This window comes from Glycine max, chromosome 2, assembly GCF_000004515.6.
Source record: "Glycine max cultivar Williams 82 chromosome 2, Glycine_max_v4.0, whole genome shotgun sequence".
Classification (NCBI taxonomy): Eukaryota; Viridiplantae; Streptophyta; class Magnoliopsida; order Fabales; family Fabaceae; genus Glycine; species Glycine max.
This window is the reverse complement of record NC_016089.4, coordinates 31,470,189-31,496,764: the sequence shown is the minus strand read 5'-3', so window position 1 is coordinate 31,496,764 and position 26,576 is coordinate 31,470,189. Positions and strand designations below refer to the sequence as shown.

Here is a 26,576-nt window from a genome sequence, read left to right as displayed (position 1 = left end):
AAACCATTTGAGGCATTAGGTAACCCAAATTTCGCCCCGTCCCATGCCAACTCCATTGGCTTTGTGTAAACCACATATGACTTCTTAACCAATTCTCCCAGTGGGTCATCTGTGGCCACAGATGTTAACCTGTTCGGCTCTCCAACAGACCTTGATGGAGGCTTATCGGGTCCTACGACCACCTATGATAATTGAATTTAGTGTACAACATCAAGAAGCATGTCAACAAATAGAACAGATTCATAGGAGAAAAAAACTAACCTCATTAGTTACTTCCCTAACAAGATGGGTCGGCCATGCGACGAATGTGCCAACGGCCTGCTCAAGATAATGAACCTCTGATGTAGGAATAGGGACCTCAGCGTGAGGCATGTATGTTCTGACAACCTGAAACTTAACAACATCATTTTCATAACGAACATTTTGTATGGTGGATGAATTCTCAAACACTTTTCCCAAGCCCGCAAGCACAGTATTTTCCCCAACAACTACGAACAACCCCATTAGATCGTCACCACCACTCAAAAGCTCTTTAAGTAATCCGCTTCCTTTAGGTCCAGCGCAGCTACCCTTTGTGCTAACACGCGCAAGTAGAGCTTGTATTTCTGGCGCCTCAATGGGGGCTGACTGATGTGATGCAATATGAGATAGCTCTACTTTCAATGATTTTTTTAACTCTTGCTTCATCATCTCCAAATTTTTCCACTGTTTTTCTTCAATTGCCCTCATCCAAGCCTCTTGTTGCTGCTTGTGTTCTTGTTGTACCTCCTTTCTTATCTCATCCTGTACCTCCTTTCTTATCTCATCTTGTAGCTGCTTTCTTATGTCATCCTTAATTACACCGATGATATCAGCCAATTGTTGTTGGTTGATCGATGGTGACGATGTGGTAGAAGCACGTGAGGCTTGGCCAAAGTATTGGCTTATTGTGACACCTGTCCCTGCGACGTGAACACGGCCTGGATGCTCAGGTCGGCCAAGGGCCGTGTTGAGTATGTCCTGTCGCCCATGCGGAACAAAACTCCCCTGTGTTGCTTGTTCCTGTAATGAATCCTGCATGCATATACAATTGTTGAATTTGAATAAAACAAATTTGACTAGGTTAGCTAACCATTATTTGCCAATGACTGTAACCAAAAAAATATATGAACTGACAATTTTGTCTACAATTTCTTGTGCCACTTCAGACGTCATTTGGCCATGCCGCTTAGTGCGGGCGATCTTCCACTTCAAGTGTCTTGCAACTGGGGATGGTGGGTCGACGTTGAGTGTTGGGCTTTCAGTACACGAATGTTCCTCATGTCCACGCTTGCTCTTCTCCTCCATAAGTTTCTTGTCAAGCAGTTCATACCCCCCACGAGACAGTACGTGAGGGCAGTCATTAAATTTTTGAATTTCCTAGGCCTTCTTTCGTATACCCTGAAAAAGACAAGCTTGTACTAGTCATATATATGTTACAAAACAACGAAAGCAAAAATTGAATCGATTATTGCAGATACAGAAATACTTAAACAAACCTGCCAATTAGGAGTTTTGCGGCTTTTTGCAAATTCCGCCCATGTTTCTGGATCAAGGCCATACTTGACTGTAGGATCAGATATTTGCTGACCTTCATTGTCAGCAAAGACAAATTTTGAAGTCAATGAAGACTTAAATTGCCTCCATCTTGCTGCAGCTGTTGACATCACCTTTTTTTTTGCATTTTCACCTTCAGGGATATCAAATTTGCGCTGCACAACAAAAGGAGTTATGTAACAGTATGTAAATGAATCCTTTAAAAGTAACTTAACAACAAAATCATGAATACAAGTGTATTTAGAATTAATTACCAAAATATCTTTCCATATTAAGCTCTTTAGATCGTCGGGGACAACATTCCAATTCGCGTGTACAATAGGAACTTTTTCCCTTGCGACAACCCCTAAATAACTGTGAAATTTCTCTTTATGAAGCCCTGACCCTCTACCTGTAGCCGGATTCACGTTCACAACTAGCCGTGGGCCATCTAAGCATCTAGACATCAAACTTCTAAGCCTCGTGGATTGTCTTGTCCTTTTCGAAGTAGCCTCAGGAGGGTTTTCTGATTGTGGCAGGGACGGTGGTGGTGTTGCCATGGCCCTGCGGAAAAAAACAAGTGTTATAAATATGTCAAATTCAATGATGTAATAGGGTGCATGATTTTCAAAACAACTTAGAAATTTATGCATGACTAATGTTAGAAATGTTAAGTAATACTTATATGGTTGTGCTTACATAGTTACGTAGGAATGTTGTCTCATAAACCCTCGTCATAATCAGTACGATTTGCATATACATCATCCTTTTCTTGTTCAATAGTACTTGAAGGCATATCTTTGGAGAAAGATGGCATGTCAGTGACATCAAGTGTTGATCCATCAACATGGTGACCGATACAAATTTTTCTCCCTTGCAAAACCACTGCCCATCTAGAGTCGCATGGATCTTCTACATAAAACACCTGTCGAGCTTGCGCTGCCATTATGAATGGGTCGTCCTTGTAACCAACTTTTTTAAGGTCTACTAAAGTGAATCCCATTTTGTCTTTACGCGCACATGTGTTTCCGTTGACCCACTTACATTTGAAAAGAGGTACTCTAAATTCACCGTAATCAACCTCCCAAATCTCTTCAATGACTCCATAGTAAGGCATGCAAGCTTCAATGGGATTATTGTCAGCAGCACTACAAAAGTGCTTTGATTGACCATCAACACTGACCCCGCTATTCTGCACACTACTTTTATCATCCTGGGACTTTGTGTAGAAAGAATACTGATTGATATCATATCCCTTCCATGTTGGAACATTCATATTTAGACCCACGGCTAGCAATCTTAATGTGTATGAAGCACTGTCATCGGCGAAGATTGTTTGTCTAAACCACGATATGAAAGTTCTATTGTGCTCTTGCAACAACCTCATCATGTTCATTTTTGGGTGAATACGACACAGATGTTGTTTGTGAGCATCTATGTAAGGGATTACCTCAGCTGTGATGTGTAATACATATAGATGAGCTTGTGCCAACTGTTGGCGATCCATGGTTACAACATTGAACCCCCGTGTGACCCTACCTTCCATGGTGGAGCCATGACGACTTTGAGGAAGTCCCACTGGTGTAGCCATTTCTATATATTGTGAACAAAACTCAATAGCTTCCTCAGCAACGTATCGTTCAACAATGCTAGCCTCTGGTCGATATGGATTTTTTGTATATCCTTTCAACACCTTCATGTAACGTTCAACTGGATACATCCATCGTAAAAACACGGGCCCACACAACCAAATCTCACGTACAAGATGAACAATTAAGTGAACCATGATGTCAAAAAACGATGGAGGAAAGTACATTTCTAATTGACATAGGATAATGGCTGCCTCGTTCTCCAAATCATCCAATTGTTTTGGGTCAATGACCTTACGACAGATTGCATTAAAGAAAAAGCACAAGCGGCTGACCGCAACCCTTACCTTTTCAGGCAATATACCATGCACAGCCACTGGCAACAATTGTTGCATTAACACGTGACAATCATGAGATTTCAAGCCAACCAACTTCAAATCATTAACTGACACAAGGCTCTTGATATTGGAAGAGTATCCTTGTGGGACTTTCACATTTTTAAGACAATGACAAAATTGTTTTTTCTCCTTAGTTGACATTGTGTAACACGCTGGGGGCAAATAAGTTTGCTGACCTTGTGATTGCGGATGTAACTGTTCTCGTATACCCATATTGACCAAATCCTGTCGACATTTTAGACCATCCTTTGTCTTGCCTTTGATGTTAAGAAGGGTGCCAAGTAAACTATCACAAACATTCTTCTCGACATGCATAACGTCGAGACAATGCCGAACATGTAGATTGGTCCAATAAGGAAGATCAAATAACATTGACCTTTTCTTCCAAATGTTCTTGTTAGAATGATCCTTCCGCTGTGTCTTACCAAAAACAGTTACGATGTCTTTCACCCGATCATACACTTCATGGGGTGCTAACGGTTCTGGGGGTTCTTCAGTCTCTTGGCTACCATTAAATGCTTTCTTCAATCGTCGATATGGGTGATAATGTTTTAAAAACCTACGATGTCGTGTATAAACTGTCTTCTTCCCATGTTTAAGTTGGATGAAACTTGTGTTTTGCTCACAAATTGGACAAGCCTGGTGACATTTCACACTATATCCACTCAAATTCCCATAAGCTGGAAAGTCATTGATGGTGCAAAATATCATCGCATGCAACCTGAAAGTCTCACCCTGATTTGCATCATACACATCAACCCCGTCTACCCACAACTTGCGCATGTCTTCAATCAAAGGAGTAAGGTACACATCAATATCGTTTCCTGGCTGTCTTGGACCCGTTATCATCATAGACAACATAATGTATTTGTGCTTCATGCATAACGAAGGAGGAAGGTTGTAAATCATTAGCAACACAGGCCATGAACTGTGATTAGTGGACAAGTTACCAAATGGATTCATGCCATCCGAAGCAAGACCAAGTCGAAGGTTTCTCGGTTCGGCTCCAAATTCAAGATACAAGTGATCAATTGTCTTCCACTGTGGAGAATCAGCTAGATGTCGGAGAAACCCATCATTTATTCTCTCAACTGCATGCCATTTAAGGTTAGAAGCATCATGTGTAGTAGCAAACAATCGCTTAAACCTTGGTATAATTGGAAGGTACCAACAAATTAGATGTGATCTAATGACAACTAATGCCTGACGCCTTCCATTCACACAGTTTACGCACGGGCAGAAATACTTTCCACCCACAGCTGGTGCATGTTGTTGTGCAAACTTCAAGAAATCTTCAACCCCCTTTTCATACTCATCGCTTATGCGTGGTGCTTGAATCCAACTTCTATTCATGTTTCTTGTTCTACAAGAAGGCATCTGTTATGACATATGCATGACAGTCTCACTTTTTTGAAATGAAGGTCGGGTCCTATCCCATTCAGGAACAAACTTTTTTTGCTTCATTCATATGTACAAGTTAAGTATGTTATGCTAAATTTGATGAAATTTTGGCAGCATTTCGCATTGGTCTCCAAATACACAAAATGAAAGCGGTCACCTAAATTGACCACAATCAAGTATGCACTCGGAGAACAAAGCAATACGCAATAAACCAAAATCAAATCAAATATACCATAACATACTTAACCTATAACTATGAATGAAGTAAAAAAAGAGAGTTCCCAAACTGTCCGAACGGACAATTCAAGAATCCATACCACAACTAATCCAAACTATCCGTATTAATCATGGTATGGAATCTCAAACGGGAAACTAGGGTTCACTCATAATGCACATATTTTTATGAACAATAATACTAATTTATGGAACAACAAACTTACAATCCAAATAAAATTCCTATTAACTTACATACCTAGATACATGGTTGCAGTAATGGAAGCTTCAAATACTATCAATTTTCTCGTGGGTTAACCAACAAAGTCTAAATTGTCCAATACAAAACTCGTAAATTGTAGCCACGGAAACCACAACAATGTGTAGACAGCTGTGAAGCACAACAAATTATACATCGTTTATCAGCAGTTGATGAAAATTTAAATAAAATCATACATTGCTAACTCAATTGACAAACAAATTTTATGATAATACAAGTGTTGAACCATATACAGAGGTGCATACTTTTATAGCTAGGCCTAGGACTATTGTATCTATCATTTATTACACACAATATCAATCTGAGAGTATTATAATTTATTCAATATTATAATGGTGTGAACATTTGCAGTTATTTTTTTTTGGGGGCATCCATCATCATCTGACTATTATACTTGGCTATAGCATTATTATACTATTTTTTGCTGGTAAAAAAATTTGTAAAGTAACTTGTTTGATGGTTTTTAGTCATACAGAAAGTTGCACTCAGCTTTTTGACTAACGACTTAAATCTGGTTGTATTTAGCTTCTTTCTTTAAGCTGAACATAGTAGCTTGTAATTTTTTTCAAAAAAAAAAATTGTTCAATCCCGCCCCCAATAATGACTATCTACTATTATCATGCATCCTTATTTTCCTAATTCAGAAGATCCAAGGTTTCTAACGCCTTTGGTGTCAATTTTCTTTTTCTTGTTTGTTCCTAATCATAATGTAGTTTGTCCACTTTACATTGTAGGGTGTAGGACACAATGATCAGAAAGTTCTTGTTCTAGCAGCTACAAATACACCTTATGCTCAAATGCAAGTTTTAATGGCAACAAGTTGTTCGAGGATGCTATATTCTTACTGTGGACTTGGCTAAGAAACATGGAGAAAGATTTTACCATTCACTTTAATCAATGGTCGAGTCAAATTCGACAAGGATTTTTGTATTAGTAGGGGGTAGTTTTTCTTGAATTTCTAGCAGTTGTTCTACTTATGTAGCCATATTTTGGTTCCTATTCAAACTGATAGAATTTTTCTTCAACCATCTTCACTAGTTTACCATTCACAAATTTTATGATAGTTATAGGTTTGAGTTTTTTTAGATTCCAAGCTGGGGTGAGGGTTGACAATTTCAGCTGCTATGCTTCACCCAGCCGCACGAGACAAACTAATTTCATCACTAAACTGTGTCAAATGATCGCCTTCCTCTCCTCTCTTCTTGAAAGGGTAGCTGAGTCAAATGATCACAACCAACAGCACCAAAAGATCTCAGTGTTCCATGGCTTGACAAGGCCAAACATCTCAATTCAGAGCTACCTTGAGAGAATCTTCAAGTACGCCAACTGCAGCCCCTCGTGCTTCGTCGTCGCCTACGTCTACCTCGACCGATTCACTCAGAGACAACCCTCCCTTCCCATCAACACCTTCAACGTGCACCGTTTGCTGATCACTAGTGTCATGGTAGCTGCCAAGTTCATGGATGACATGTAAGTGGCTTAGGCCTTAGTTAGTACACTTAACAAATTTTCAAATTCTGTGTTTTCTTGATTGTGAAACTTTGATGTATATATAATAATTAAGTTAATCATTGATGAAATCATGGGTTATTTAGAGGCTTGGAAAGTTAGAATATGATTTTTTTTTATTTTCTAAGGTAGCTAGCAATACTAAGAGAGTTTGTTTGATTTTTCATCCTAACTTTTTTTATTTTATTTTATAAACTGTTTTCCAAATTAATTTAATAAGTTTTGAAAATTCTTTAAAAAAAACAACAATTGGTAGATGTTTTTTTCTGTCTTGTAATCCTAACTCAAGAGTGTGGATCATCTAGATAGGTATTGCATGTAGTAAGGCATGAACATGGCGTAGGAGTCTAATTTTTTTTTTTAAAAATAAAAATATATTTTTTGAAAATAGAAATCAAATACACCTAACTATCTTAATATCCTTAACAGATGTTCAATTTCTGTTATTTCTGAATTCTGAAACTTTAATATGATTAAGTTAACCAGTGATCAATTATGGGTGTTACTCTTTACTTTGAACTCTTTTCTTTTCCTCTACTTTTTCTTATGAATTCTATGGAGATCTATGATTGTCTCCATCATTTTTTCTGCAAATTTCCTACCAAGCTAAACAATACGAGGGAATAGAAGACTCACTTCTTTATAAGGGTAGCTTTCTGTTTATCCATTTTGTTCGTTTCTACTTTGAAATCGAAAAGATATTAAAAATTGAGCATATACAAGTTAGCTGTAGCAATCTCTTGGATCCTCATAATTCAGGGCTCGGGCAAAAGGGAAACGCATGCTATTTTAGCTAGTTCTAGCTCCTAGAGTTATTAATTTAGTTGAAAAGCTATACATATATTCTTTGGTTCTAGTAGCTTATATAAAACAAGTTGCTAATATTCATCTGGGGATTTAACCTCAGTACCTGCAAAAACCTACAGATTAGTTGACTACAAGAATTTATATTCCAAGTAAGCTATGACTAGTTGACTACTCATAACTTGAGGTTGGCTCCTTATCTAAGATTAACAGGTATTGCTTCTTACTTCTAAGTCAATAGTGCATAGGCCAACATAAGAGTCATTTGTAATTTGTTAAACCAGAAACAAGGTCAAGGTCATTAGAGATTGCATAAAATTCCATCCAACTAGTTATGTAAGTCATATTAGTTAAGTATATATTTCCAGTTTCCACATACATCAGCACAACCTGAGCACTAGAATGTCCTTTTTCTTTTTGGGTAACATGCAGGTGCCAGAGGCCTTGAGAAGAAAACCACAAAGCTATGTAAGCTGTCTCGTACATGGTGAAATCCTTAACATACTAATACTATGATTATTTTCCGGGAGTCATTTAACTTAATTTCTAACTTTTATTTACTGACTTAAAAAATTATTTAACTATTTGGTAAATAAGTTTTTTTAAATAGTTTCTAGCATTTTTTGACACGTGAAGTAATGTTTTTAAAAAAGTTACCTTTTATATTCTAGTTTTTTCTATGAATTTTCCTCTACTTTAATATGATTAAGTCAAATGATGGTTCAGTTGTTCTGCATTTCCCCTGTCTGGAGATCTATGATTGTCACCATCAATTTTTCTTGTTCTGAATTTTGAAGTATTCCACTACCAGAAGAAAATTTAAATATCTTAAAACCCCATATTGTGAATTATAGTTGGGGTGTTTCTTTTTTTCTCCTTTTGGGGTGTTTCTTAATCTTTTATAATTGTCTCTGACGTAATGTTCCGTGTTTATGACAACAATATTTTTAACAAAATAATTCCAAGCTGGGGTGCTGTTGATATGGCCCAGTGGTTGGAGAGGGGAGAAGGGAGGAGGGAGAGTCATGAGTTCGAATCCCCCCAAGTGATATTTTTAACAAAACTAACCTTTGTTGATTAAAAAAATGCCAAAAGAATCTAAGGATGGAACATTTTTGGCAGAGCACCTAGTAATGAAATATAGCTTATATTTTCTATCTTTTTTTTTTTTAAGAATCTTAATTGCACTGTAGCTTATGGTCTGTAAGCATATGCGATTTGTGGTTCCCAATAACATACTCTCAAAGTTCAGACAAGGGAACCACCCATCGTCCTTTGCAGTCTAAAATATTGAAAAATTTGTATTAGTTCCAAATAAGGTAGTTGTGAATGATACAAGTATCAATCCAATAATTGTTGTTTATAATTCGTCCAAATGATGTTAGTTCGTTAAATATATATTCATCTTATCTCCTGTTGTGAATGCCATTTAAGTTTTTGAAGAATCCCAAATGTACACTAAGTTCAACTATATAATGCTACATTAATGCAAATCCCAAAGTTAGTTTTGTTCTATATAAGTAAGTAGGTAGGAGCTGCTAGTAATGTAGCTCGTAGGCTGTAGATGCATGCAACTCACGTTGACACCATGAGCATGAGCATGAGCATGAGAATGACACATGTATATGTCTTAAGAATGTATGAAGAACATGAAATTTATGGAACTGGCTAGTTCTAGAGCTACGCATATACATTGCACTTATCATCTTTCTTTTTCACTGCACCTTCACCGGCACCGATTGGTGAGTTATGTTACAAGGAAGAAAATGTAAAGTACTGTTGTATATCACCAATACAAGTGGGTATTCCACCCCCTTTGCCTTCACAGCAGGTAATAAATTGTGAATATACCATAACATTAACATTGTTTCTTTCTTTTCCAGGTGTGGGTATTAATTCCACCTTAAACTTTTCCTGAGCAGAGCACAGAAATTTTGACAGATACATTTTACTTTTTAAGATATAAATATATGCTAAAATAAAATTTTAGTCTCTAAGAGATCAATTCATTAGAGCAAATACTAAGAATCTATTTAATATAAGAGATATACACTTTTAAAAAGTCAAAGTGAAAATTTTTTGAAACATAAACTATCTGATTGAAATAAAAAATTAGAAGAAAATCAGAATTCTATTTTAACTTAACAGATTAATATTTTCTTCATATAAGTTAAAAAGAAATTATTCACAATAATAGATACTGGATGGTACGAAAACTTTTACGGAAAACTACTAGCTAATAGGAATTTCTTCCCACGATTTCTGTCACTAGTCCTTACTTTTCTTTCATTCATTCACTCACTTAACAATCTAAACAATAAGGCAACAATAAAAAAAGTGAGTTTATAATAATAGACTTATATATCTTTAATTTATACAAGAGGTTACAAGGTATGCAGAATGCTTACAGTGCTAAAGCTTGACGAGATTAATATACAACAGGCTCATATCTTTTATATTGTTCATTTATATGCCTTTTTATTTAGTTAGAAAATGATCGAGTACTATTTTTATTGACAAATCAGCATGTTATGATACAGTTAAAAAATAGCATGTTCGTTTATCTCTAGTCTTTTTATAAGAAACAAGCACTTTGTAAATATAATTGATAAATAAAATGTCCATTTATTTTTGGTCTTTTTTACCGGAAAGCGCGTTGGTAAGTGAATTTCAACTTTATAAGAGATTAGACTCTAATTTTTAATTAGACTCTAGAACCAGCCAGTTCCATAAATTTCATGTTCTTCATACTTTCTTAGACATATACATGTGTCATGCTCATGCTCATGCTGTCAACGTGAGTTGCATGCATCTACAGCCTATGAGCTGCTTTACTAGCAGCTCCTAACTACTTACTTATATAGAACAAAACTAACTTTGGGATTTGCATTAATGTAGCATTATATAGTTTACATGGGAGATCATTCACACCCTAATTCAGAATCTGTAATCAGAGCAAACCATGAGATACTAGCTTCAGTTACTGGAAGGCATGTCACTCAATTTAAGATAAAACTCATGGAATTCATTATAACTAATGATGTTATTTTAAGCTTGATTTATTCAGAATGGAATAGCGTAGTCTAACATAGTCTTCCTCTGTAAATTGCTCAAGTATGACTCGAGTAAGAGTGGTGATGAGATGACCAGCCTCAAGGACTATGTTACGAGGATGAAGGAAGCAACCCTTCCTTGAAAAGCTTAGGAAGAAGGGGTACGAGGTTCTCTATATGGTTGATGCTATTGAATTTGAGGGAAATAAGTTGGTGTCTGCTACCAAGGAAGGCCTAAAACAGGTCCGTATGCACCTATAATATATAGGGACTATATTGATTATGCTGAATGAACAAAAAAAGATGACACAATATTTTATTATCATTATTTATAAAATCCATTATATTTAATAATTAACATATATAAAAAATTGATATAGTTAATAATTGATTGATAAACAGTCACCAGAGGCAAAGCAATTGCAAAGTTTCATTAAATATGTACATTACCTTGTATTGGAGGTATATTGACCCTTTCCTTTAGCAATAAAAAATCGAACAAGATGTCCCAACTATACTTAATTATTCAATTCAAGAACCTGTCATTACAACAAAAAATTGATTTTCAGGTTCAAGTCATAACAACTGAGTATAACTAAGAGTTTTCTAGAACTTATTAGTATGGTACTGTATGACATGGATGACAGGATGCAATTTCTCATCACAGTATAAACTAAAAATTCTTATGCATGTGTAGAGGCTACCACTTGATGTTTTCTCATATGGCTACTACAAGTCACAATTTTCTTGTGCAATGACTAAAATTTAAAATAGGAACTATAAGGCACAAAGAAATAGTTTAACCAACGAATTTCTTGTAAACATAGACAAAAGTCAGAATGGAAGGACCTCAAAATGACCTGGCAATAGCAATTACTAATTTGATAACTTACAATATCATACATTGGGTACAAAATGAAAAAATAAAATGTTATAAACATATAATATAAAGAAAATGATAACTTAATCATGTAATCATTTTGTTTTCTTCTAAATTTCAAGAAAAAATATTGTAAGTAGTATTCCAAGTGAAAGCAATACCAATCAAGCACTGGACAATTTGAATCTCTGTCAAGAAAAAATGCTACTATCTTATGGTATTTCAAGTAGAGATGACTTCTAGCATGTCACAGGAAATAAAAACCATCTATTACGAAAGATAGATGTAGAAAATTAAAATGAAAATAGTACTTATGCATCAATCACAGGAAATAAAAAACAGGCATGACCCTCGATATTGTTCATCTAACATGTGCAAAATATATTATTATACTGTATGAAGTATTTTGATCTGGTAGTATAATTAGGGTCAGTGCTTGAGCAGTTCAGAATAGAGCGCTGCAGTGCAATAACCAAGACAACAAGGACTGACTTTTTTTGGTTGCACAATAAGTACTGTCTGACACTATGATTGCCACAATAAATAGTTTAAGGGCAAATTAGTAATAAATGATAGTTTGATTTAAACAATAGTATTACACTCCTGGGCTCAGTGGGCTTTATGCATCGAGCCAAGTCCAGCGAACGTGTAACACACTCCAAATTTCATTTAATAAATTTGTTACTATTTAATTTTTAAGTATTATTTTGTGCAAGTTGAAGCTTCCTCAGTTCCATAGCACTGCTATAGCAGCAATGCTTAACTAGACACTCAGAAGTTAAAACAGAAACCTGAACTATTAAGTAATAAAAACCAGTTAACTGTTATAAACACCTTCAGAGTATATCAGTATATTCCATATACCTAGGCTTATTTTTTTGGAGGCAAGAAGTTTCTGGTACTCTGCTGCCCCTGATTTTGCTTTGGCAATTCTCTTCTTATCTGCAATCCTTGCCCTCTTTCTTTGGAGGGTCAGGGGAGTGACCAGCTGTTGTATCTTAGGAGCTTTGCTCACCTTTTTCCCTACAACCAAACATATGTAACTCAGACTAGAAATCATCACAATCATGTCCAAAAATAATCTCCTTCAATGGGTCCTACCCATCAAACAACAGCATAAATATGCAAAACAAAGTTTTCAAATTTGAACGAGAAGTGATAGATCATAGGAGATAACCTCTTAAGATACATGTACTAATTTTTTAAGATTATAAAAAAGAATGACCTGAAGAAAACACATTTTTATCAGAAGTCCTATTTTTGCTACACACACAACTCTGAATGGATAATTTAGATAAATTCTTACTGCAAACAAAATATATATACAGGACCACAGATAAATTTCAAAAGAAATTTTCAAAAACCAGATAAGCTCTGTTAATGTGGTCACCTTAAAAAAAAACAATCCATTATTAAAAAAACTTACATAACATCACGTAAATTTATATATTTCATAGAATTATATAATTTTTTTTGTCTCTATCAATTATATGAAGCTCTATAAGCTTGTTCAATGGTAATAGAGGCAATTAGAAGGTAAGACATGCATGTGTACTTTGTGAGAAGTTAACCAACTAATTCATTTGCTGTGACTTTGTTAAAAAAATAAAAATTGTGAAGAACGGCTTCTCTGCCAACACAACCAACTTTAGTCAATTAGGGTGTGTTGTTTGGAGAAAAAGAGGATAAAAGAAAGTATAAATCAACAAAGTGAGATTCACATTTCTACACTTTAGTTTTAAATTTTTATCACACTTTAATTTTTTTTTTCATTTCTTTCCACTAACAGACCCTTAAAAAATTGAAAAAATAATGTGGACAATTTAGTCAACTCACTAACACTATTATAAGCAAGTGGGTTTTAAATTTTGAAAAGCATTACGCAATAAAAAAAATTAAATGTTAAACTACAAATCATGAACAAAATCATATATGGGATTTACTAGATGAGAAAATCCATTGTTTAATTTCCTTGAAAAGGAATTATTACTCGGGTTTTTTTTTTCTAAGCAATTAAGCAAAGAGATATCATTAATAAAAAGCTAGAAGACTGTACAAGATTTACCTAGGCCAAGTCATAAGACAGCATACAAAGTTTAGAAGCAAATACATCAGAACATAAAAAATGCAGTAAAAACCAGGATTATCCTTTACCAGTAAAAACCAGGTTCTCATCCAAACTTGGCCTTGTTCCTCTCTTTCTCTTTTCGTGTACCCGTTGCTAACCACGAAGCTTGATGACCATGACATGACCAAAAATAAAATATATCAGAAAACGATAAGGTCGAATAATACGTTAAAGGGCAAGGTTGAAGCTTGATGCTTCACGCTATTTCGCTGAGTCTTGTAATCAAAACCGCTGAGCTGATGCTATAACATAATTGCCAGAAATGACTCACCTTACAAGTAAGCTCTCCTTGGAAGCCACCAGAGCAAAACTACTTTCTATTACCATCAAGCGCTTGTTTCTTTACAAATTACATAACTAAACTTGCTCCTCTTTATATTCATTAGTATTTTCAAATTTCATCCTTTCATCTTTTGACTTTTAATGCTTCTTTTTCCTGTTATTAACATTGCTTGTTACATGTTTTTTTAGTTAAGGGTAGTGGATTGATTAATAAGTTAAATAGTTGAGTAGTTACTAAAAAGTTGTATAGATAGAACATGTATCTTTGGGCTCATTTTAACTAATTACATTTAGTTGATTTTTTTCTTCTCATTTATTATTGTCTTTTTTGGCTTAATTGTGTCTGTTAACAGTTGTGGTGTGAAGTATTAATGAGGATGGGATTTGAAGCTTCTTTACACGGTTTGGTTTTGTATTTTGCAGACAAATTCATTACCAAGGCAAGGACCAAACACAGGTCTTGCACTCTAGCTACCAAACAATGCACCTGCCTGGCAAGGTCCTAACACAGGACTTGCAATTCAGCCCTCAATCTGGTGTACAAAAACTTGTAATACATTTTTGTTTCCAGGGCGTATTTCAATCTGTTTGTAAGATTTTTAAGATACTCATATCTGTCATACACAAATTCTCGTGCAGTTGTTTGAGTATATAATGAAAGTGTTAAAAAGTTTCATCTATTACATATTTGTATTAATGGAGGGAAGAAGAGAATTAGATTTGATGTATAGGATAGGATAGGATAGAAGTATATGTAGAAGTTCTTTTTGGTTTTACTATATCAAATTAGATGTTTTTTATGAATTGTGATGAATGTTGTCATGACTTAAGGCTTAAGCACAACAGGATTGGTCAATAACAATAGTTCATTATGTGGAAAAACCCCGAGGCTTAATTACCACATTAACATCTTATTTTTCTCAATGTAAGATTCACAACATTGCTACTCCCTTTAAGAAACATGTCCATGGTGGCTTCGCTCTATTTCCCCTTACATTGGCAGACTCTCAAATAATAATTCAGTACATTGCATCTTACTCTAGCCTATAATTAGGTATTTCAGCAGCTAAACTCTGAATTACCACCCATGGTGCCTTCACTATAGTTCCCCTTACATTGGTGGGTTGACACATCAATGTATGCAGTAGATTGCATATCATAACAGCAGACCAATAAGTTGATTCTCATTCATTATCTATTGTCATCATACTGTCAATTTGGGTCTGCAAAAAATGTCTACCCAAATACACAAAATCTTACACAATTACAAGCTTCCAACAGCCACAAAACCTAACAAGGTTTCACAGTTATACAATAGGCACATCTTCTGGCTAGCCAAATCAATTATTCTAACAAATACACACCAAACAAACAAAAAAATAAACCCATCTTGCAGAAATTCACATTACTAACTAAACCCTTAAATTTTAAGAAATTAAAAGAAGCTAATTCAGTAAAAATAAAGATAATATTGTTACCTCTACAGTTCTTCAAAAAATTATATGCTTTCTCGGTCACCAAATTAACCTTCCCAACAATGTAGCTATAACACTAAAAGACTGGAAGCTCACAATGCAAGTCTTCTGCTTTATGCCACATGCAAATTAACCCCGTCAAATTTGGAAGAGTGGAAGCTCAAAATTATATGGGGGAAAAGAAGCAATTACCGTACGTCAAAGAATCAAAATGGCGCGTCAATGCGCACGAGAGGCGACAGTGGCGATGTCAGGGCAACACGGCGGCAAGGCAGGGGAGTGTGACTTATGGAGGCGGTGATAGCTTGCAAGGTAGGGTTAATGCACAGAAGAGACTAGCAACGACTGAATATGAACTGCGATTCCGTGCACACCCCATGCACGTGACTATCAAGTGCCTGAACAATGACGATCCTTTGGAGAAACCACCTTTGAAGTTGACCAACCAATTTATGAGATTGCCATTATGTGCACGACTCGTGCACGTGACTGTATGAAATGCGCATTCAACGACGGTCCTCTGGATGAACCGCTTTTGAATATAACAACCAATTTACCAAATTGCCACTCCGTATTTACCTATAAAGACGGTCTTCCATAAACGTCGTCGTCATCTTCGCAATAATTACAGGACTGCCACCGCTAACCAATCTACATCGGGTCAATAGAACCGTAATAGATTGAACGTCATTAAAAATGGTTTTTTTAGTAGTGTTCGCCACCACCTTCCTCTGATAAACCTTTTTCACCAATTTAAAGGCACTCAAATGGATCGGTTGGTCACTAAAAAGGAGTTGAATAATGACACACCAACGTCTTTTCTTGCACAAAACTCTTGTTTTTATTTTTCTTTCTCAAGCTCTTGCATGGAAATCAAGAGTTCTATTAGGAGCAAGGAATTTCCTTCTTAAGTACTTAGACAAAATGAGTCTAATGTATAGACTTCAGTGAAGAATTCGTTACGGGATCAATGCTGAACTTTTATATGACTGTTGTATTATAGCTGGAGGCAACAATACGTGGCACACTCTAAATGGCAATGATAAGAATAAGGTACAAGCAATTGCATGTGCTTCTTTTTCATTACGAAAGTGACCATTGAGGAATATTCTACAAATACCTTTTATTCCCTTCTATTCTGTCATTTCCTTAAATTTCAAATGTTAGCAATTCAAATAATGAGAGACAAAGCTAAAATTTGAAAAGCGAGAACATGCACTTCCCTTTGTGGCTATCATTGTCCTTTAGTACCTTGTTGGACACCACTTATGAGGATATATAATAAGTGTATAAGTGACTTTAAGTCCAATAGGAATAAGTAACAATAACTCAGTGTGTAAACATTGGTTTTCACACTAAGTGGATGTAGTAGATTTAACAACGCATTGGACTTTAAATATATCATAACAAAATTTTTTTCTCTTAAGAGCGGACGCATACTTACTAGAGTTGTAAATGTGAATATAATAATAAGTAAGCTCCTTTATGAAGTAGGTCTTCTTCACTAAGACTTATATGTATGATTTCTATATGTTTATGTTATATGTGTGATGATAGTGGATCATGATTTAATTGTTATGTTTTATCTAGCTTTAATATATTTGTTTTTTGTAAGCGTACCATTACGTTGTTGCACGTGTGGTTCGCACCCATGTTGATCCCGTATCTGATGTATGTAGGGAGCAGATGAATAAGAGGTGGTCCTGTGTCTTTGGAGGCTTCATGGATATCCGTATCTAGACGTGAAGAGAAGTTATCCATTTTTGTTTCCTCTTTAAAGTTATGTATAGTTTTAACTAGCTTAGAATTTATGTAGTTTAACCTTATAGTATGGTTTATGTTTATATGCATGTTTTGACCATATTTGGATTACTATAATGTTGTATATATATCATGTGATGTTTTATTTTAGAGTTGTATATTTTAGCCTTTGGCCTTTGAAACAAAAAACATTGGCAAGTATTTTCAATCAAATTAATAGAAGAGTTTTAAATGAATTAAAATAAAGTTTTTCGCTTGAATTAGTTTCTAGTTTCATGTAACAGTGGCGAGTGGTTATATTTATGGTATCATAACCAATAATGTCTTTAGGGAACAAACCTATGGGGAATAGGTCTATTTTATCTTCTGTTTTGTAGCTCTGGTTGTTTGTTTTGTTATAGGTATCTTCCAAGAGTCAAGTATGACATTTTGGGGGTCTCAGTTGTGTGTTGGATCTCTAACTTGAGTTAAGATATCCTTTGGTTGTGTTGTCTAGTCCACTAGAAGTGGCTACAATGTGATTGTGAGACTGATCACCTCAAAATCATGTTTAGGCATCGAAGGTGGGGGGCGACATTGTATGACATACTTATTGAAAAATAGGTTTACAATCTCCTTTGTTGTGTGTTGTTAAATCATTTTCATGAGAAAATGATTATTGGTTGTTGAACCATATTTAGTTGATTCTTGAAGGAGATCACTGATATGGTGTTTTTTTTTTGCATTGAGTACAATTATTCCCAGGGGAGAATAATTGTATTCGATGAGTATACTTATGCAATCTCACTATGATCCTTAATCAATTTGTGTTGTTAGAGACTCTTAGCAAGATAGAGGTTGTCCTAATTCTTCGTGCGAGAACTCTTAAGTCACTAATGTATCAATTCGATTATTTGTGATAGATGAAGACTAGAGTAAAGTCGAGATTCCCTAGATTGAAAACTTGTCTCAAACATAATATGTTGAGGCTACTAACCCTCATGCCACTACTGTGTACTTAGTGAAGTTTCCTTTTATATAACATGTGATGCTTTTATGATATTTTCATTGTTAATTCCCTATGTTTCTTCAGTGTTTTAAATGTTTGATGTAGTTTCAAATATATTTTTCTTTTGAAAATGAAGATGGTGTTTTGCCATTTTGCTTAAAGTGATTTTACAAAGGTTTTGGATTTATAAGTATAGTTTTTTTGTATATGTTGTTGTGTCTCCTCATGTAAACATTTTTTAACTTGCTTGAAGTTTTCTAGAGTGGTTTCTTCTTTGAGAATGAAGATGTTTCTTTGAACCTTATTTACTTAAAGTGTTTTGTAAAGGTTTGGTGTTTAAACTCGTTGTCCATTTATGTTGGTGTGTTTTCTCTCAATTGTAGATTTTGTTTTCAAAATCAATTGCTTTCAATGATTCAATTACAGTGTATTTCACTTGGTTTTGCTTATCTCATTTATGCAAAAGCAAACTTCCTTTTTTTGATGGATGACTATGTTGTATAACCCTATTTGTTCACAAATCATTTTCCGAAGTTGTTACTTATAGTTTCCCTTGTTCTCTATACGTTACATTTAACCACTTGTTGATTTGGAAGTTAGTTGTGATATATGTGATGTTTTTCTATAAAAATATTTAAGGACTTATGTCAAAAGATGGGAAAGCATTTTAGTGATTTCCTTATTCCCAATGACAAGTTTTATTACTTCCTCATTGGTGGAAATCAGTTTTGAAAGATTTGATTCCATTGCATAAATTTCTTCAGTTTTGGGATTTCATTTTTCTCAAATATGAAATTGATTTCAAAGTTGTTCTTAAAAACAAAAGTTTGTCCCTTTGGTTCTATTTTCCAAAAGTGGTAATGTCTTCCTTAGACCTTTACCATTATGCAAAACAAGTTTTGCTATCTTTCATTAGTTATAAAATGGATGTTGAGGGGTTTGATAAAATTCCTTGGTTACATTTAAAATTTGTCATCCGTGTTTCGCATAAGTTTTGTTTTAGTGAACCTTTGCATGTTTTCGTTCCTTGGTTTTATTTTCCTTTTCCTCCTTTGATGAATTTTTATGCATGATCCTTCTTTGTTGTTTTCGGCTAACCCTTATCTTAGAGGATTCATCCAATAGTATATTGGTAAGATGTTGTGTTGATTAGGGAGTATAAGATGTTCTTGTTGAGAATACACATGTAATTATGAGAAGATGTCAAGCCCTTGTTTCAACCAACCCGAGTTAGAAAGGTGTAGGACTTTGATCTTCAACCTCTAGTAATAGATTTTGATGTCAACCATGCGATGATTTTATTAGTAGGGTAGTCTAGAGAGTAAGCGTGTTGACTTTCCTTAGTAACTAGTGGTAAGAGAAGTCAAAGCTTTGAGTGATGGCTAGAGACTGATAGTTTCTTAAGCTAAGATCTTGTACCTTAGAAAGAGTTGGGATATCAGTTTTCATGTGAGGATGGATACCTTAGTAGAGAATGCGATCAGAAAAGTGGCAATCATGTTTTGGGGCAGAATCCTATAATGTGAGGAACTTGGTGATGATTAGAGTGAGTAGAGTTATGAACCCTGGAGAAAACCTTCATTATATCCCATAGGAATGACCTACCTTTCTTGTGTTTTGGGGGAAACATTTTGAGATGTTTGTTAGACATCTTATAGTCGCATCATTTGAAGAAAAAAAAACCTAGTGTAAAAAAGCTTTGATGTTTTAGACCATATTGAAAGTTTTGATTTTTCTGTTTTTATGTGATTTGAAAACTCTTTGGAAAATGGATCAAAATGTGGTTTATGTTTTTAAACTTTTTGAAAGTTTAAGTTCAACCTTTTATGTTTTGAAAGCCCTCTTTTGAAAAATGGAAATGTTTGCTTTATAAAAAAATGATTTGTCATCTTTGTGAAGTTATTTGATTCATGTTTTGGAAAAGAAAGAGATTTGTGGTAAATATCATGGTTTTATGCAAAAAGTTACACAGTACTAGCAAGATGGGAAATTGGTTAGGGACATTCTATATGGGAGGATTAAGGTTGGGGAATTTGGGTGAATCACTTGACAAAAAGGAACAACTTGACCAAACAAAAGATCACATAGGAAAGATCAAGACTTACGAAAGATGAAGGAGTCGTGTGCATGGACAATGTTTACAGTATATCCTTAACAAGCAAATTTCAAGGACAAAATTTCTCTTATTGGAGAGTACTGTAACTATGATTTCTATAATGTTTGATTAAGTGTTTTAATTAGATTGCAAGAACAATTAAATTTAATTCAATTGCATGTACCTTGAGTCATGAGAAAAAGGTGTGTGAGTTAAGTAAAGTGTGGGGTGTAAAGAGAAGGAAGTGAGAGAGTCATAAACTCCGCACAAACTCTTTGTAAATCTAAATCAAAACACAAAACTCTCTCATTTCACTCTTTTCTTCCTTTCCAAGATAACTCACCATTAAAGAGTGTGAGGCATTGAATTTCCTTTACTCAAAGGATCTTGTAGTAGTTCTATTTTTGAGTTTTGAGGCTAGTTCAGTGGTAAGGAACTTTCCTCCTTCCTCTCTCATCTTCTATTTTCGTTTTCCCTCCATCAACATTTTTGGAAGTTCATAAAAGTGTTCTTTTTCATGGTTTTGATATGGTTTCTATTGGATTTTAGGGTTTGGGTGGTATGGATGGTGTGGAGTTGCTATGTGAATAGGAGAAAGCTTCCATATTGGACCCAAAGTTTGACCCTTTTCACAAAGTCATATTTGGAGTTTGAATAAGTAAGGGAAGCTTTATCCTTTTTTTTCTATGATTATGTTGTTGTGGATTGGTTTCAATGGTTCTTGAAATTAATCATGTTGCTTAAAAATAAAAGTTTGAACATTTGAGGTTTTGATTATTTGATAAATATTAATGGAAAACTCCTATTTGTAAAGAGTTTTTATATTGTTTATGTATTGAAATTGATAGAAAATGGTTTAAGTTTGTTTTGAGATGATTTAGAAGCCATGAGAGATAATTCTATAGAATTTCAAAATTATGTACAATTTGCATCTAATGACCAGTTTTGCGTCTAGTGACCAGTTTTGATGTGGATGTGATTCATGTTTATTTTCCTTGTGTAAATTAATTATTTTGAAATCTTAATGAATTTATGATGATAAGAGATGTGGTTGAGATGATGTTTTTTATAATTTGAGTTGACTTTATGTTGAGATCATGAAATTCACATTCAATCTAGTGTTGGATGTTGTTGGTGGTGACTAACAGAGAAAGGACATATAGAATGGATGAATGGGCGAACTCCTAGATAGGTTAAGGTCTTTACAAGCCTTGTTAAGGTAAGCCACTACACATGCCCATCCATTTACGATAAAATCACACTTCCTTCGCAGGATTAATTTACGTCTCCCTGAATGGTCAGATCATATAGTGTGAATATGTTAAGGGATGTATTTGGGTTAATCACTCATGTAGTGTAAATCTTCATGTATTCGAGTTTGTCTTTGGTGTCTGTCATACCCTAATTTTGTCCGGGGACTACCATTCATGGCTATTTTGATTCTTGCTAGCCGAATTGAGATGTTCGACACTAGTTACTGCGCAAAACGAAAGATCATTTGACATTTTGGTCACGGATGCAAAAAATACCCAAAGGGAGGGGAAAAAGGTCATTTCAGGCATTTTTCTAGGCCCTGGCTCACCCAGGCTAGTCTCTGGCTCGCCTGGGTCCCCAAATAGCTTAGGGGTGAAGTAACCAGCTCGCCTGGGCGAGCAAGGTTACTTCAGAGTGAAGCATCAGCTTGCCTGGGCGAGCTGCAAGACCACCAAGTGCCCTCATTTCCTATAAATAGGCGTGAGGGAGGCTGAGGAAGGGGGGACCTTCAGTACTAAGAGTATTTTGAGAGAAATTAGAGAGAAGAAGAAGAAAGAAGAGAAAAACGAGGCCGAGGCGCTACCGAATTGTGACTATAATCGACTTCTACATCGTTCTTCGCTCGGTGTTCTTCGTTTTCCATTCAGTTAGTATTTGTTTTAAGGATTTGGATACGGTCTATGCACCCTCAGGGGTCCTCTTTGTTGCTTTGCGCATCTTCATCTCATTCTTCTACCATCAGTAATCACTTTTCTTCTTGTAAAGTAAGTTTCAACCGATCATTAATATCATAAATCATCTTTTTAAAGAGATTGAAAGTTAATGAATAAAACCAAGATGAAATCAACATATAACTGAATTTCTCTTCATTAAAGTCACTTGAGATCGTTTCAAGGTCCAACGCCTTAACGACTCTCTCCTCTTTTCAAATTTTAAAGATCATTTCAAGGTCCAACGCCTTAACGATTCTCTCCGCTTTTCAAAGTTTAAAACATTGTTTCAAGGTCCAATGCCTTAAACGACTTTTGTTCGCAATTAAAATCAATCTTTCAAAAAAAACTTAAAATCAATGTAACATACAACTTTCAGACTTAAAGAACTATGTAGGTCTGAATTCCTCATCGCACCTAAGGATACGCAGGAGCAAGGGCACCCCCTTGTCGACCCCAAAAAAATAAAAAAATATAAAAAGAGAAAATACACAATTTTAAAGTCATGTTTTGCACACTCGATTAAAGGTTGTTGTCCCTTGTGACGGGCGTGTGGGGTGCTAATACCTTCTCTATATGTAAACAACTCCCGAACCCTCATTTTCAAAATTCACAGACCTTCGTCTTTTTGGTTTTTCTAACGTTTTCCTCGAATAAACGTTGGTAGCGACTCCACGTGTTTTCTTCACGAGGAGATGCTTTTTCTTTTCACCTCGCCCTCCCGTCAAAGGGTAGGTTGCGACTGTGTCAAATATTGATGGGTTGATGATAATGATGATGATGATGTTTGATGGATAAATTGTGGTGATGATGATTGATTGTCTGATGAAAATGGTGTATGATGATTGAATCTTGATGGGATAGTTGATGGTGATGATTATTATGAGATGCTTTGTTATATGAATTTCTAAGACTTATGATTTATGTATGATTTCTACATGTTTATGTTATATGTGTGATGATAGTGAATCATGCTTTGTTAAGTTTTATTTGTTTTAGTATTGTTCATTTTTGGTAAGCTTGCCCTTGCATTGTTGCATGTGTGGTTTGTGCCTATGACGATCTCATATTTGACATATGTGAGGAGCAAATGGATAGGAGATGGTCCTATGTCTTTGGAGGCTTCATGGATATGTATATCTGGACATGAAGATGTGTTATTAGTTTTTGTTTTCTCTTTAAAGTTAGAGTTTATGAGTTTATCCTTAGAATGTGGTTTATGTTTAGAATTGTGTGTTTTAGCCTTTGACCTTTGAAATGAAAAAAAAGTTTGTTCCTAGTTTCGTGTAATGGTGACTGGTCGTTAGATTAATTAAAAAAAATAGTTTGTAATATTTTTTGTTAAATTAAATTATCTATGATCAGATAACCATAATGATATTGTCACAATCTTATTTTTCCAAAATTAACTTTTTAGATGTTACACCTACATTTACTTTGTTATCCTTACAAATAAGGAGAAAAGTTAAAATTACATCTTTAACCTTAAAATAATTAGTGAGAATACAACTAACCATATTAACCTCAAAATTAGTAGGAAAAGTAAAATGACATAAACACCCTCACTTCTAGTTTTATATATATTAATATAAATATATAAAGATAAAGATAAGAGAAAAATGGTTATACATTGATAGTGTAAAAAATATATATATTGTCATCCAATCACAATCCACCATTATGATAAGTTTGTTGACTTTTATGATAATTATTTTAAATTCCATATTAACAATGATTTGTAATTAAACAATGGTATAAAACTATTTTACATTATCATTGCATCACATTAAACTCTAAAGATAGAGCAATGCTATGGACAGTCACTCAAACACTCTTTGCACAACTCTCTCATTGGTCCAGGTGGCTTATTTTTTTAAAATGCTCACTTGTTACCAGGTTATGAATGTCTAGGATCTTTTTTATTTTTTTTAATTATCTTATCTTATTATTATTACAGAGAATCAAATTGTTGTCACGCCAAATAATTCGTGTTCTCTCAAGGGCAAAAAAAGCATGCTTTCTCTTTGTTGTCTCTGAAATAAGAAGCTTCATCACAACAATATATCTTGGACTCAAAATAAAATGAACATGCAACAACATTATCGCTGTCATCGTTGGATGAAGATGTAATAGAGAATGCATAGATGAAGTTCTTCACGGAGATCATGGTGTTTCTGCGTTCAGTGAATGCCACAAAGAGGAAGAAGATTTTGATTTTGGGAATGGAGAAAAAAAAAGGACATATGCAGTGTGGGTGGAATCAACATGGAAGAGCTTGGTGACTTTGAGGAGTTTGAATTCGATACCATCGAAGATGAGGTGCTTGTAGAATTGAACCAAGTGGAGGATTTACGATTACTTATCATTGTATTTTCTTATTTTTAAATGCATATTCACTAATTACTATCATAATAATTTATAGAAAATAAATTCCATATGTAAATTCATTGCTATATTCATGTGTTGCTAATTTTATGAACGGATAAGCAATTTGCTTCTCTTTAAATAAAATGAGCTCCCTTTCTTTCTAATTTAATTTGATATACAGTGATTTATTGATATTGATTTGAGGTAACGTTACTATTGCTAAATATTGATGAGAATCCTAAAACTAACCAAATACAAGGACCACCAGGAGTAGGACCAGGTAACATTACTATTGTTAATTATTGAAGAGAATCCTAAAACTGCCCAAATAGAGGGACCTATAACCAGGAGTAGGACCAAATAGTCAGTGGATACCCTCCAACAAATGGTAGCAAACATACTTAACAAGACACAAGTGGAGAAGGATGAAGGCCCAGAGGCAAAGGCACTACTAAGAATATTAATTGTTGTCGAAGACCCAAACTAATTTGAAGGCCCATTCCAAATATGTTCTATTTTTTATTTATAATTTTTTCGTTGTAATTTTGGCCCAAACTGATTTGAAGGTCCATGTCTATTTCTATTTTTTTTCGTTCAGATACATTATATGTATGGATTTCGTTTTCAATAGAAGGACTTTTGGCATTTGATAAAATTTGGTGAGAGCTTCTCTCTGGGTTCCTTGTTGAACCAATCTCAAACTTATCAAGGTAATCCTTATGGCATCTACCTTGACTTATCTTCCCTCTCTGGAAGTGGCATTATCCAAACTTCATGACCTGTATCAAACGATCTGCTCTTAGTAAGGATCACATCATCTGGTATCAGAGCTTTGGCTCTTGATATAGGTTCTATCCTATCCAATTCTTTTTCTTTGTAATTTTCTCAGGCCTGTGTCTTGTTTTTGTTCTGTTATTTGTGTTCTTGTTTGCGTCTTGTTGCGTTCTTGTTTATGTTCTTGTTCTTGTTTTCGTTCTTGTTCTTGTTCTTGTTTCTTTCAAATTCTGTGTCAAAAAAAATTATGTTTGGGGACAATTTGTCTTACTGGAAGAATTTAGGGGTTTAGGGTTTAGTAGGCTCTTGAATCTATTTGCCTATTTTCCTGTTGAACAAATTGCCTAATTTCCTATTGAACGAATTGCCTAAATTATCCTAGACGAATTTGAAAAGAAAGCATTGTAAAAAAAAGTTAGAGAAAGTTTGAAAAAAAAAATAAAGAAAGGAAGTGGGTATTTGATCTTTGAAAGCGGATTTGAGGTATAGTGCGCCTCAAACGGACAACCGTAGCAAAAGTTATGATCATTTGAAGTTTGCATGTCATCTTTGTTCATTCTATTCTCTTCTTCTCTATAATTAAGTAGTTTCTTTGTTTCTTCTATTTGTTATCCAAATTTGTTATAATATCTGTTATCAAATCTGTTATCCAAATCTAATATCCAATTTGTTATCCAATCTATTATCAAATTTGTTATCCAATCTGTTTTCCAATCTATTATCCAAATTTGTTATCCAAATCTATTACTGAGTCTGTGATAATTAAATTGACTTTCCTGTTATATTACCTTGTGCGTCTAATTTGATTCATATAGGAACTTAAGAGGGAGTGAGTGGTAAAAGGCAAGAGTGAAAAAAAAAAGCATCACACAAAAGCCTATATTGAGAGCATCAAACACGAGTGTACTACCATCAAAGAGAGAAACACATGAGTAGAGTGTGGTGAGGTCCTAAAACCTTTGTTTAAAATTACTGTAGATTTTCTTCTCTGTTAATTATGGCATGAGCTAGTGATGGTGGTGGTGATTATCATTAACTGGACGGATCTTAGCGTTTATTAT

The 26,576-nt window shown here is 34.7% G+C and overlaps 2 protein-coding genes across 2 annotated transcripts; one reads left to right on the top strand and one right to left on the bottom strand.

Moving 5' to 3' along the window:
* Positions 1-2,275: 2,275 nt before the first annotated feature.
* LOC100776118 (uncharacterized) lies at positions 2,276-4,894 on the bottom strand. Its single transcript, XM_003518033.1, has one exon. The coding sequence runs from the start codon at positions 4,892-4,894 to the stop codon at positions 2,276-2,278; it is 2,619 nt and encodes an 872-aa protein (XP_003518081.1).
* Positions 4,895-6,612: 1,718 nt separating this feature from the next.
* LOC100778977 (cyclin-U4-1) lies at positions 6,613-6,909 on the top strand. The gene has a single exon (XM_003519009.4). It carries the CDS (start codon positions 6,613-6,615, stop codon positions 6,907-6,909), a length of 297 nt encoding a protein of 98 aa, XP_003519057.3.
* Positions 6,910-26,576: the final 19,667 nt, after the last annotated feature.